The sequence below is a fragment of the Poecilia reticulata genome, chromosome 13, assembly GCF_904066995.2.
Source record: "Poecilia reticulata chromosome 13, P_reticulata-male-v2, whole genome shotgun sequence".
NCBI lineage: Eukaryota > Metazoa > Chordata > Actinopteri > Cyprinodontiformes > Poeciliidae > Poecilia > Poecilia reticulata.
This window is the reverse complement of record NC_088842.1, coordinates 12,895,108-12,910,191: the sequence shown is the minus strand read 5'-3', so window position 1 is coordinate 12,910,191 and position 15,084 is coordinate 12,895,108. Positions and strand designations below refer to the sequence as shown.

General features: G+C 36.4%; 1 protein-coding gene and 1 long non-coding RNA gene across 2 annotated transcripts in view; one reads left to right on the top strand and one right to left on the bottom strand.

Annotated features, from left to right (window-relative positions):
- drd2a (dopamine receptor D2a) overlaps positions 1–15,084 on the top strand; it is a 53,205-nt gene that overhangs the window by 30,126 nt on the left and 7,995 nt on the right. Inside the window, exon 3 of the mRNA XM_008425671.3 lies at positions 6,847–6,956. Within this exon, the coding sequence (XP_008423893.1) occupies positions 6,847–6,956 (110 nt within the window). The remainder of the gene's footprint in view (positions 1–6,846; positions 6,957–15,084) is intronic.
- On the bottom strand, positions 4,705–15,082 carry LOC103474583 (uncharacterized). Its single transcript, XR_014090504.1, has 2 exons — positions 7,061–15,082; positions 4,705–6,307 (listed from the first exon to the last, which is right to left on the bottom strand). It is a non-coding gene; the product is annotated as an uncharacterized LOC103474583 (long non-coding RNA).

Below are 15,084 nucleotides of genomic sequence, written 5' to 3'. Positions count from 1 at the left end.
GAGTTGTCCTTTTGACTTCACTTTAAGCATATTTCCTGTCTTCACAGCTTCTCAATCCACAACTATTCAGTCCGTAGTTGTTACCTTGGTCACTACATGAAGGGCACGGCTAAATGTTTTTCCGTCTATTTTCAGGACACAGCCAATTAACCAGACAAGATGGATAGCAGTGCTACAAACCAAAACAAACACATAAGAGCAAAAGTTCCAAAAATATTAAAGAATAATTCAAGTTGCAGCTAACAAGATATGACAAAATGCAAACAAAATACTTAAGATTCGTTTGCTCTGCCTTTTTAGCACAATATAACGATGTATACCGTTACAGCTGGACAGGGTAAAGGCTGTCACGTTGACTGGCGGAGGCTCAGTGTCTAAAGAAGGAGACTTAGCAAGAAAAGTAAGTCAAAGTAAATTTATTAAAGAACTGCAGGTCACATTTGCACCAACACCATTACACTGTTTTTTTTTTGTTCTGTATTTGATATGATCAAACAGAAACATTTTATTTTTGAGAATGCAGCTTCCTTTCCCTGCTCCTCTCTGCTGCAACAGAATGAAGATTCACAGTCAACAGCGGAAACTAGGGATGAGACATTTTGCGCTTTTTAAAGATTTTGCTTTGGCTCCGTTAGAAAAGTTAAGAGCTTCGAAATGGTTCTTTATCCTGTACTATTCCCACTGGCTTGTAAGTGCTATGAGGGTTTTTTTGTGCTAGTTGAATTTTTTTATTGCATCTTTTGTTTAAAAAAATACAATAAAACCTTGAAATACTTTATACTATTGAACAGTTTAATTAAACTATTCACCAGAAAACTGAAGAGAGAAACATGATCTAGTTTGTTGTAGGGCTGAAACGATTCCTCGAGTGATTCGAGTACCTCGATTATTAAAATTCCTCGAGGAAAATTGACCTGCCTCGAAGCTTCGTTAATTTATGTTTTATCATTTAGCGCACAGTGTGTCAGCCGGAACATTATTTGCGTTGCGCGGAGCTCTGACTTCCGCCTCTGAGTTGTTGACGGAAGCTACGTTTTAGCGGGATAACGTCCAATCTTCAAGTTTGCCTGCGGGGATTTTACTGATTGGTGATAATTCCGGGTTTTCATCGTTTTTGTGGGACCAATAAACATCCTTAAAATGACCGGCGCGATGTCGGGAGTTCGGCAGCCTTTCTGCTCCGGAGCTGCTGGTTGAACGGCGGGAAGAAGCTGAGGAGGATTTATACAGGTGAGCGGAGAGACTGAACACGGCGGGCGGCTGAGGGTTGATGCTTACAGGTTAAGAGCAGCTTTACGGACGAACCGCACAATAAACTTATATCATCCCGGTCTGAACAAACAGGAGGCGGAACATGGCTGGTAGATGAGTTTCTGAACGGAGGAGCCGTAAATATCCCGTATTGCTCCCCCGGTCTACAAAAAAGTAACTGGTAGGGAAGCTCAAATGTGGAAAAAATAGACTGATGTTGATATCCGATAGTAACACTGGTGTTATGGAAGATTTACCAATATTTTATTTTATAATTGTTTTTATCCGATTACTCGATTAATCGTAAGAAAAATCTATAGATTACTCAATTACTAAAATAATCGTTTACAACAGCCCTAGTTTGTTGCTGATCCTACCCTGATGTATAGTTTAATAATTTAATAATCTGCTCTCAGTTTTACTGCCTTCAGTATCAGTGAAATCCATCCAGATGCTACCACTTTTTCAGGAGTTTTTCTCAGCCTTCAGATGCTACCGTCTAAATCCATCTGTCTATTGTTCTATTGCTCTTTGCTCCTGGCCTCGTACACCACACTTTTCCACGGCCCTTTTCTTTTTTTCACATCACGGTTTGCCTATCGATGGGGTGGCGCGCTTAATTTGAAGGTGAGACAGAGACAAGCACTCGCCACACAAAGCCAACAACACACAGCCCGGCCAGCCTCAAGTATTTATTCAACTAGTACAGTTTTTACCTCCCTGGATATCTCTTAGCCTTTTTGTCACATTTAAATGTTTCCAATTACTTATGTCTTCTTAACCCACCTTAGGCTGACAGATTTTAATAGTTTTTTTCATTTGTTCTTGTAATTTTGATTAAAGAGTAATGGTTTACTTTTTAAATCTTTTTAACGTACTTTGTTTAACAAGATAGATTCAAGAAATATGTAAAACAGAATCAAACAGAATGGCAAGTGGAACTGGTCAATTATTGCTACCATTTAAAAAAAAAATTTTATATGGTCAGGTTGTTTTGGATAACTTTTTCTTTAACAAATACTATTTCATTTTCAGAACATTTTACATTAACTTTTGTTGTTTTCGTTAGTATGTCTTGGATAGAATACAATTTTATGTGAATGTATGGAAAATAGACAAAAAAAAGGCAAAATGGAAAAGGGAAAATGTGTATAGAGCTCTGCATGTGTCATACAGAGGTATACAGTTTATCTGCAAAAAACAAAATCAACAACAAAGACAGACACTGTGTTGGTAGATGATCTACCAACACCACACCTTCCTCCAGTAAATGTTTTTGATTTATTCGGTCACTGTCCATTATTGTTGGGGCTTAATGTATTTGACATTAAGCTCAAATTTCTTAGAGTATCTGGTAGCTCCTGGAGCGTAGACCAGATTTCTTTTATCATTCGCCTGCATTTTTTTTAATTCTGGTGTCACTGACCATGTCCGTGACCAAGGCTCTCGTGTTAATAATGTTTTAGCATAACTTAGTCACAGAAGGTGGGCAGAGCATTCAACTTGCCCTTTATTATTAAATGCTAGATTTGCATTAATTACCACAGTTTTTGCTTTTTTTTCCCCGTCTGTGACGGATTTTTGGAGCCCATGGAAGGAAAATTATGCGTGATCTGAATTAGTGGAAAGACACTTAGAATAAATGTTAATTATCATCTGCTACAGCACACATGCTTACGCAGCGGTGCAGCTTTTTATGTAAGTTCCTGGAGAAAGTAAAAACTAAATTACATTCACATTTCTATTTGGATTCATTATATCTTATTATCAGAGGGAAATTATCATTTTGGTTGCTCCTCTTATCTTGGATAAACGTACTTTCGTATCAGTGTTGACTTTTTTGAGATGTATTATTTTTGAGTTCAGAGCAGCTTTATGATTGCAATTTAGAAAACATTGTTACATTGTTTGAACTCGGAGTGATATTAATTCACACTCTATGAATTAACATAGCATGATCAGCTGTAACTTGCCGTGTGTCCATTGGCAAGGAACTACGGAAAAACAAACGTAGGTGAATTTGTATGTTTATACTTTTAAATCAAATGGGATAATGAATGACAAATGATTTTAGAATAACTTGCCCTACATCTTATATGAACGTTCTTTGCCCTATATGTAAAAATTAAACTTGTACTAGCGATGACAGCATTGTAACAAAACACTCTAAACATATTTTTATTACTGTAATATTCATGAACATAACAGCAGGATGTGTTTATATCCAGAGCCATCAATCTGCTCTATCAATCACCTCCCAATTGCAAATTGGAATTCTAATTGCATATCAATCATGGATACTGACAGCAATAGCTATAGCCCTTAAGTGACCATGTTATGAATCACCTTAGAAACCAACAACAAACTTCCCTTTTTACATCTGAGAAAATGACCAGACAGCAAAACAACCAGTTCTTACTTTTGTTCCTTTTGTGTTTTGTTTTGTTTTTTCTTGCCACATTATTTGTCCTCAATGTTGCAAAGGGTATTTTGGTATTGTGTCTGAATTCACATTGTTCGTTGTCAATGTGAAAGCAGGAGATTACACTTTTCTGTCTTCTCTCACAAGTGTTTGTCCAAAGGTTGTAATCCCAGATGTGCGTTGTAGTGTGAGGGAAACAGAAGAGCTGGATTTGGCCCGCTGCCTAATTTTTCCTCACAGGCCTTATGTTGTAAAATACAATAAAGTTCTTACGTTTCCGCATAGATCAAAAGGTATGCCTTATAAAGCATATTGTATTACAAGAGACACATCTGAGTGCAAGCAGGATTTAAATTTTTTTTTTTTAAACATGGAAGTTTACAATCCTTAAATCCAAGAAAAGCCTGTAAAAGCCTAGTTTTGTGTGGCAAAATGCAATATGAAGTTGACAGGCAGAGTTTAAAGTGGACAACAAACGGTGTGGATGTGCAGTGGACTGTAACATCTAAAGCTTAACTCAAACCCAAAACAGTTTTTCCGGCTTTAGAGCCTCGCAAGCAATTTTTATACAAGTGAGAAACCACCGTCTTTATCCACCCGCTTCTAAAGTACATCCTAAAGTAAAGAAAAACTCTCCATATATATATAATTTCCTTCCTTCATGCATATTTGAATAACGTTTTGAAATTAGTGTTCAAAGACAGAGAACTACAGTGACGGTTTGCTTAAAAGCAGCCTGCCGTACATCACAAGTACGGACGACTTTGAATAGATTTCCTTTTAAAGTCTCATTAACGTGTCTCTTTCTGCCAGCTGGCTAGCTGAACAAGCAGTTGGGCAAACATTTACAAAGAAAAAGTGCACAGCTAATGTCAGTCTGAATTCACAAAACATAATTAGTAAACTTACTGAAGAGGGTGAAATCTTTTATTCTACCAATGATATCGAAGCAACTAGCCGGGCACAAGCATCACTAATCTTCAAGGTGACTAAGTCAAAATTTTAACTTTCTTTTTTTGTTTTTTTTTTAATGATCAGAGAGTAAATGCAAAAGAAACAGAGAAATAAATAACTGTACAGTAAGATGTGTAAATGTATTTAAAATTTAAAAAAGATAATTTTTTTGTCAACTTAGACTTCTAATTTTGGTTTTGAAGTGGTCAAATTCATTGACAGTACTCTCCACATTTATTGATATCCTGATAAGGATGTATGCGTATTTTGAAGAATGGTTAACAAAATTAGGCTTCCAATCAAAAGAAATTGGAAAAAAGTCCTGACACAAAGGATCATAATTCATGAATGAAAGGGTTAATAAACGGACATGCACACCATTATGGGGGAGTTACTTCTTTTATCCAGCTTCAACGTGGACAGACATTATTTATAAATGACATTTTTTAAGTTTTAGACCTCACTTTATGACTTTTCTCTCAGACTGAAATATTTGCATAACGTTGTTGGCAAGATCATTATTTAAATATCATTTTCTCAATGGGTTTACATAAGGATTTCCCTTTCATTTTGCTTTAGATTGTTCAATTTTATTTATCAAAGTGATACACTTTGTAGAGATTAAACATCAATTGTGTCAGCTTTACTGGAGCTGGCCTGCCTAAAAACATGGTTGACATTTAATTTACTGACAAACATCTATGATGAAATTTTTGCCCTGCCAACCCCCCTGTTGTGTAGCAGGCAGCACCTTTTTACCTGTGCAGTGCTGGTATTTTACCATCATCCATAACCAGATATGCTAATCTTGTTTTTTATTTACTTGCATGTTCAAAATCAGCGAATCCTGAAGACTATGACAACTTCCCAACCGTCTTTACGCAAACGTTTTGATATACCAATGCACTTTTAAAATTAAATAAAGACTGATAAACTTAGATCAATTTCTACTTATCACAAAATATGTTTCCCTGGAAAAGCAACATCAATGTCTGCCATTTTAGTTACTTTTGTTTTTAAGCAATTAGGTTGTAAAATGCCACTTAACTTTAAAATATACCTTTCTAAACCATCCCGAATGCTCTTCTGAACTTCTTCGACTTTAAATATCCATATTGTTTCGACTTTAAATATCTATATTGTTTTGTGCTCTAAGACTACTGAGCATTCAAGATTAAACAGCTGCGTTGAAGGGGTTTTGAGAGAAATGTATCCTGATATATATCTGCTTGCTGCTGTTCCAGAGTAGGAAACCAGGTGACGACAGAAAAGTGCACACTCTCAATCAATGCAGAGGGCATTATAATTGTTTTGAGATGCAGAGGAGGCAAATGTCAAGTGCAGACGGCTTGTGTGATGTTAGAGCATAAAAGAGCCTTTGAGAGGTGAGGCAGTCATGGCTTCCTTGGACGGTTCTCCGTAGTGTAATCCCGCCCGCATCAACATACAGCTTTTAAATGACGGTTCTTAATTTTCTGAAAACAGATCATTGAGACAAAGATTAATTTTCAGCAGAGAGGCAGGAGGTGCCCCGTGACACTTGCATCCCCCTTACCCTTTACGCAGCTGTGGGAGGAAGCAGGTAGGATTTTGTGCCAGCTGGGGTGGGCGTAATCCGAGCTGTCAGCGCATCACCGGTGATGTGGGTTTTATCATTTGACCAAACCATGGCGACCAACTCTGGTATAGATATAAATAGGTTGCAATGTTGTTCATGAGAGGAGGCTGTACAAACTGTAATGTATGTTGTAGGATTTTTATATCACGAACATTTAAGCCATGCAAGAGTTTGTTACAAGGGAGTTCTTTAACCCCCAAAAATAAAAGAAAATTGTTTCAAAATTAGATGATTTTGATGACTTGAAATACTCTAAGACTCTAGAATTGTCCACACAGAAATGATTGCAAGGGGCCAAAGGCTTTACTTTATTCAACCCTGCTTTATAATTCTCCTCTTTTTGTGACTTCTTTGCTTTTTTACGAAACTATACTTGGTTTGTACTTCAGTAGAAATAAAACTACAAAATGTTAACTGTTCACTGATTTTGGTCCTTTTCCACTTACCATGGAGGAAATAATACATCAAAATATGTACAAATGTTTAACAATTGCTCTTCTGAAAATAAAGAGGGTATAATATTTGCGTTAGATATTTGTGTGGATGTATTTTGCTGACACTCAGTAAACTGTGAATGCTTCATGTCTTTTTTTCCCACTAGGTAGTGGGAGAGTGGCGCTTCAGCAAGATCCACTGTGACATATTTGTCACCCTTGATGTGATGATGTGTACAGCAAGCATCCTCAATCTATGTGCCATCAGCATTGATCGGTAAGTTTGACGTTGTAGATGTGCCAAGTGTGGTCACTCATGATTGCAGCATGGAAATCAATGGAAATATTTAGCTTCTGCATAATAAAAAAATAAATCCCTACCTCTGGGTGCATGACTCTCCAGGCCGTTGTGTCTATTTACAGAGTAAATGGCCTTTTCAGACATGAATTTCACTCTGCACACAATCTGAAAATGAAACATTTGTTTTTAATTAGGGACCACCAGATGTCCTACAGATATAACATGAATAGACCTTTTTTAAAAATTAAAAAAAAAACTATGAAGAGAGCATAAGCCAGTGAAAATGTCAGGTATCACAGAGTATCTACCAGTAAAAATTTAAAAGCATTTTTTACAAAAAATATCTTGTATTGTAGACAAAATCACGTGAAGGAGTTCAAACTTTGGAAAAGAGAAAAAATATTAATACACGATTTTTACTTCAGCTGGTTTTCAGTTTGAAACTTTGTCAGCCAATCACAACAATCAAAACCTAAACCATAATCTTTTGGTATTGAAATCAAGAGTCACACCAAGAGCTTTAGAAAACAAGACAATGACTAAAACATAGATCATAATACAAAATGTTGTTGGATCTCTTTTACAAGCAGAGCTGTAATCTAGGGCTTATAAAACAAAATCTGACCAAAAACCTAAAGCAAACAATCTAGATGGCTGCAAACCAGCAACATAACAAATAAAAGCCAAATAAAAAGACCCTTAATCTAAAACCCGGGTCACTTTAAAGCTACCCAGCCAACAAACACAACACAGCAGAACAATACAGGCTATAAAATGCCACGTCAAGTCAAAGCTACATTAAACCCTGGCTTTCTTCTCCTTTATTTTGACATGTACACTGCTCTGATTGCCTCATGTAGAAAAGCTACAATTAAATGTATTTCTGGTGTACGCCCTGTCCTGTGCGAAATTTCAGATGCATTAGTTCACTGGTACAGTATACTGCCCGTTTTATGGTAGTGTTTAAGATTTCATTGCTTGATTTGAAAAGACTTTTAATTCAAGGGCAGCTCTTTACATGACTGAACTTTCAAAGTCCCACATTCTCACCAGAACACAGCGGATGAAAAATCTATTTCTATTTGATTTTTGTGGATTCAGGCTGAAAGGTAGAGGTGACAAAATCCTTTCTGTGGTGGCCTTTAATCTGAGGAACTGCCTTGCCTTTTTAATGAGAGCTGGTCAGACCATTTAAAACCAATCTCTTCTCTCTGCCATTTAATCCCAGCAGAGCAGAGTCATGTAGGCTTTTACTGTGCATGTTCATTGTTTTTTGCTTTGTTTATTGCAGTTATGTGTTTTCACTGATTTGGAATTTGTCAATAGTAAATTTCACACAGCAAACTATGTTGTGTTTGGCTGGAGCTGCTTTAAAATTTGATTTTGAAACTCTCTTTTATGTGGTCGATCAATAATTATTTGTAATAAACAAAAGGTAAGTGCGGTGGGGTGTGAACAGCTGGCACGGTTTTGTGTAATTTTGTGCTAAATTTACACTATTTCTACATGGCAGAGCTTTAGCCAGATGGTCTTAAAAAATGCAGTCATTAAATAGTCTGGTCCTGCTCAACTGTTTCATGCAAGTTGCATCAACAATTGCATCAGAACACATTCTGTGATTTCTAATTGCCTAATCGCAGAGCGTACTCTTTTACGTTTTCAAAATCTAAGGAAAAGACATGAAATAAAAATGAATGTATTTTCCTTTTTGCTGAATTCCATGATGTAGGTATGCAGATTAAAAACATGATATGGCATAAAACAGCTTAATACTTTGAAGCCATCATGCAGACTCATTCAATAAATTAGAACATTACTGAAAAGCCTGTTTAGTTCAGGGACTTTATCACTATGTGAAACACATTATATAGATTAATTACACACAAACGGATGTTGGAAACCCACATATATGTCAATTATGATAATTTTACACTTAAATGTAATGAAAATATGACATACAATTAGAATATTACATCAGACCATTAGGTTAGTGCAGTTAAACAAGCTACCAAGTTAAACAAGCTGTTTAATACTAGATGTTAAGCATATTTTAAAATTAATAAGTGTGCAATAGCAACCTCAAAGGTTATTATTTTCAAAAGGTGCTTTTAGTATGACATTCTAATTTAAATGATATCACAGTATGTCAATAAAACTAAGAAAAGCCTCCTTATTGATTATATTAGACTTACTATAATTATTCATTGTTAAATTTCCAAACAGTATGGACTATTTTCTTCAGGATCAATCTGAGACAGCAAGTTTCTAAATGTGGATAAGAAGGACGTCCTAGAAACTTGCTTTGTTCGCATGTTAAAGGATGTAGCCTGGTCAAAATTAACTACAGTGTTCCCTTACAGTGACTCCAGATGGTTATATCAGTCATTATTAGTAGCATGATATACCACCTATCCTCTTAATTAATAATATTCAACTTAAACTTAATCTACTCAAAATGTATATAATTTGCTTAAAAAGTACGGTACATGGTTCTGAAGTAAACAAAATATCTGATGACATTTCACTCTTATTCATTGTGGGCACATTGAAACTGTATCACTGACTTGGAGGGAGTATTTTGATTAGTCATAATAAAACGTAGTACTAAAAGAAAATTATACGAACCACTTCCTTCAGCCCCAGTAAAGCATCACCTGCGTCATGGTTTTTAATTCTTAAAATCTGAGAATTCATCCAGGAACTCAGATTAAGACCTGAGTGGATGCTAAAAAGTGTTTTTTTCTTTCTTTCTTTCTTTTCCCTCTATGTTTTATTTGAATAAGACAAACTAAGAGAAAGTCTCAACTATTGATTGCAATTCTCCTCCTGAGATAGTGGTTCAAGATAGCTCAAAACCAGGTTGACACAACCAGGTCTGTGAAAGAAAGAGCATCAGAAATATAATGACAAATTTCTAGTGATTAGTAAATTACATTAAAGATTATTTTTCTCTTCAAGTAGAAGAAAAACAATTTAATAATATCATAATTTTCTCCCGTTGTGCTGATTTTTGATTCATTTATCCTAAGCTGTCGGGGATCAGATCTGGTCTCAGTGGGGGTTTGTTTTAGTGGATGTGTGTGAGATTAAGACTCTTTCTCAGTTTTAATGCTTGGTTGACATCCGCCAGAGAACTACTAGAATATATACGAAGTAGTGGGAAGATCACAAAGGTGGAACTCGCATCACAGTCACATATGGTTTATTAAAAACAATGATTTATTGCAGTAACTTGGTTCAGCAATTCAAACATGATATAGATTAATTACACCCAGACCAATGTTTTCAAGCAGTTCTTTCTGCTAAAGATGCAGATGTCCTGCTTTTGGGGTGATGAAGCCAAGACAGGTTTATTTGTGCAGCATGTTTCCTTGACAGGGCACTTCAAAAATACTTTACATGATGAAAACAAAGGAGATCAGACAAACATTACTTCGGAGAGGCATAATAGAGAAAAACAATACAAAATTGGAATACAGGGAAAAAAACAACATAGTGAAGAATATCAAGCTCAAGGTGCCCAGCAAAACCCCAAGTTTAAATCTAAAATATAATAGTACTAAAATAAAAAAGCGTGCTCTTTGAAATAAGGAATATGGTGGCACATCAATTTGTGGTTAGGCTGCTGCTGTTCCAAATCTCTTCCCCTTTGTCGTAATATCACTAAAACTAACACACAGTTAGTTGTGAGAAGATTGAACAACTGGATTTGTTGCACAGGAGGAAACTCACTGCAGCACCAGTGATCCATTCTTTCACAAATATTTGCATAAGCAGCATGTCAAGGTGCTGGATTTCATACCCCTGTAGACATGGAGGTAGTGTGTAAACCTGATTTCCATTTAGATGTTCAACTGTGAATATTAATGAACTGATTCTGGCCTGGGTGAATTAAATTTAGAGCTTGAACAATACTGATTATAGCAATTCTTAAAGTACATTTTCTACCTTGGGTAACAGTAACACTGTACTTTAAGTCCTAACCTTGTCAGTACAAGTGAAAAGAAAAGCAAGATCCTGTACCTCAGAGCTTATGAACGCTTCTGAGATTTTGGACTAAAGATCTTGGTCTCAGTTTAGATTTTTTGTACTTACCAAATTTTATACTGCGATGTAGGATATTTATATCTAAATCAGAAGTGTCTGAGGACAAAATCAAAACACATTGTAACATAAGTTCGAAGATTATTTTGTCCTTTTTTGGTTGTCTATGCTGAAACAGGGAAATATTGCTCCACGTACCAACATGGCCATTTCATTTTCTGAACTGGATTCAAACTGATTGGTAAAGGTTCGTCCGGCTGCCAAGGGAGTAGCGATAGTTGCCATGGCTTTGTCTCGACGTACAGACTTATTGTCTCTGAAAAATTAGCAGTTGCAGTTGTTAAGCATCTTTGGCTGGATGTGTTTTAATATAATGGTCGTCTGAAACAACAGCCTCAAAGCCATTAAAAATACGGCACGTGTGTGCCGTCCTTCAATTCTGTTCAGCAACGATATTCGATGTGTTGTTGCAAATTATCCAATTTAATTAAGTAGTGCCAGTAAATTAAAGCAGATCACGAGCAGCAGGAGCCTGCTGGTTTCAAGCTGGACTTTTTAGGAATAAATCTGCGTTGTCATTTTTGCTAAGTTAACTTCCAGAATATGTATTACAATTCCAAGTGCAAGACGTCCCCCATATTTTCTTTTTATAGATTTCTGCCCTGCTTAATTTTGCATTATTTTCTGCGTGGCTGCATGTTTGGAGTCCACATGGCAAGTAAAAAGTCTAGCCCGGTCACACATGGAGGCGATTCCGGCTCTTATTGAAAGCAGTGAATAAGAATGAAGGATGACTCCCGCATTTGGAAGAAGATCTGGTTGATCTGAATAATATCATGGTTGATTCCTGTTTGTGCAAATTGCAAGCTAACATGCAGGAGGACAATGGCCTCAGCATTTACATGTTGGTTGTTTTCCACTGAACTGCGTAAGCTTGCAGCATATTTGCGAATATACACAGGAGAAGAAGAAGAAGAAGATGGATGAGTGTGACTTGATCTAAAGTTTCCTCTCCTTGCTTCAGTGTATTTCTGTTTCCACTCATAGGAGACTGATTTGTGAAAGCCCAGGTAATAGCTCGGGATAAATAGGTGTGCTTTTATCAGTTTAGCGGCTCTGGGAAGCGATGAAACGTGTTCGCCGAAACACTGTTTGCTGCTAAATCTTCTGTGAATGCAATCATAAAAAGGATGAGGACATTAGTGGGGAATTGAGTCTTTTCTCTCTCTAACAATGACCGGTCACTTATTTAGAAACAGAAGATGAAACTGTCTTAATGTAGGAGGTGATAAGAGGACACACACGCACACCCCCACGCACACACCCACACACACACACACACAGAAAGTATGATTCATGATAAGACTAATTAATTTCTTGGTGGTGTTTTCATCTTTTTTTCTGTTGCTACCAGATAGATAGGACACATTTATGACTTAATACTGAATGAAAGTTCAGTACAAGTTCATTTAGAAATGTTTTTTTTCTTTTTAAATTGTATACACACTCAAAAATATTTTAAGAGGCATTCAGCCTTTTCTTCTTTGCATTACCGGGACATATTTCTAATCTTGTTTGCTTTCAAAAAACCTTGTACATATATTATATTAGTATAAATGTACAAAAAGTCCCTTACTGTAGATGAAATGGTATTTTTTCTTATCAGTCATAAATTAAATTAAAAAAAGAAACACGCAACCACAAATTCCCAAATAGCGCGCTGATCTTTTGTTAAAGAATGTTACGTTATAAATGTACTTAAAAGGCCTAAAAATATCTAAATTGGAATGCAGTAATCAGTGTGTATGGAGACAAGTATTTAATGGTCGCTTATATCAAAATGCTACCAGGTAGCTGTGGCTACAGTGTAGTAGCGAGTGAATGTCTGCGTAAATGGTTGAACGACTGAATGTTGTGTAACGAGCTTTAGAGTCCTCTGGGCTAGAAAAAGCGCTGTACAAGTAGAGGACATGTGCCATTTTAACATTTAAGGGGACGAGTGGCGGACGGGAATGTGTGCCAAAAGTATATAAGTTGATTCAATGAAAGGCAATTACCAACAAAAAAAAATACTTTAAGAACCATATCATGAAGCTTTCCTTCTGATGTCATCTTATATATGTTCAAAATAAACCTAATGTAGTTTTGATGTTGCACATAAGCATTTTATAACATTTTAGTCTTACTACAGGGGTCGGTAGCTTTTAAAAACCAAACAGAATGACCAAAAATCAGAGATTAAGGAACTATAATACATTTGTTAGCAATAACAACCCAACTTTATTGAGGCTAAATGTTTTTTGTTTTTTTTTACTTATATTTAATTCATTGCTATTCTAAGAATGTATTCTTGTCAGTCTGGTGTTGTATAATTATTTTTTGCTAAATTGGATAAAATCTGTTCTTGCAAGTTCCATCCTTTACACCTCTAAATTTGGGAAGTGAATCCGATTTTTTTTAGGTGTCAGGGTTCCAGATGGGTGTGTGTCTGCATGGGATTAGTGAAGACCCTGTCGTTTTCAGGAACTCCCACATTCTGTCAGAAAGGAGCCGATATTGATGCTCTTACGGCGTTTATATTCTTTAATATTTGAGTTAATAAATGATGGGTCTGAATTCGTTGGATAAATGAATAGACTCATTTACTGGACTGTTTCTTTTTTACCATCTTTAGATGGATTGTGGCTGATAAGTAATCCATCCATTTTCTTACACCCTTGTCCCTCAGTGGGGTTGGGAGGGTTGCTGGTGCCCATCTCCAGCTAATGTTCCGGGTGAGAGGCGGGGTCACCCTGCTGGACAGGTGCCAGTCTGTTGCAGGGCAACACAGAGACACACAGGACACACAACCATGCACACACACACTCACACCTAGGGGCAATTTGAGAGGCCAATTAACCTAACAGTCATGTTTTTGGACTGTGGGAGGAAACCGGAGTACCTGGAGAAAACCCACGCATGCACAGGGAGAACATGCAAACTCCATGCAGAAAGACCGGGGCCGGGAATCGAACCCAGAACCTTCGTGCTGCAAGGCAACAGCTCTACTAACTGCGCCACTGTGCAGCCCGCTGATAAATAATATTGAAGCTATATTTCTCCTTTCATATTATTAAGTGTGCATAATCTTTAAATGTGTATTGTTATCTTACTATATCATTTACGTAAGAAATTAATCAATAAAACCATTTATAAACAGGAATATATTTCTTTAAAAGAGGTTTTATTTTGTTTTATTCAATTTCTAAGGGTGTTACCTATGACACATTGTTATATTGTTCCATTTTTATTTCATTATGTAACTATGAAAGCAGGAAACATTTATTTATTTTATGTATCACATCAATGGTGTTTAGTCTCCAAAAAAGCCCAAACTACTTGACTTTATGCATGAAGACTCTTTATGTGGTCAACAAATCAGTGAATGACACACAGTAAAATGCCGTTCATTTCCTGGTATTTACTACAAGTGCACTAATAAGGTCAAATAACGGGGCAAGGTTAAATGATAAGGTCGTTCTTCCGACATGAAAAAAACAAATTTGTGCTTTACAGTTTCTCATTCTGATGTGAACTGAAGCCTGCAGCACCAGAATGTTTCCAAAGGGCCAGTCCGACATCCACAAGGATCTGATCACAAATGACAGGCAACATTTCAAGTTTAACCCACTTGCGGACTTCATGTTCTCTACTGCGCTTCAGGCACAAAAAATCCCACCAAGTAAAAAAAAAAAAAAAACAAGCAGGTAGCAGAAGGATGAACATAATAAAACAATGGAGAATTTCAGATTTCGTGCACAAACAAGAAATTTAAATTTAGTTTCAGTTTTACCTTAGAGGACTTACAATAAAGGATAAGAGGAATGTATGCGTGTGTACAAACACTTTATTTTTCTGTAAAGAAAAGAAAAAAAGGGGGGCTTGTTGTTGTAGTGCATATGCATACTTTATTTCGTAGCAAAGTAGCTGACTAACTTTCCCCATAGGCTATTAATGTTGTACTGTAAAAAGGTGTCTGGCTACATGATAATATGGTGTTTTTTTTCCCCCCTTTGCTTTC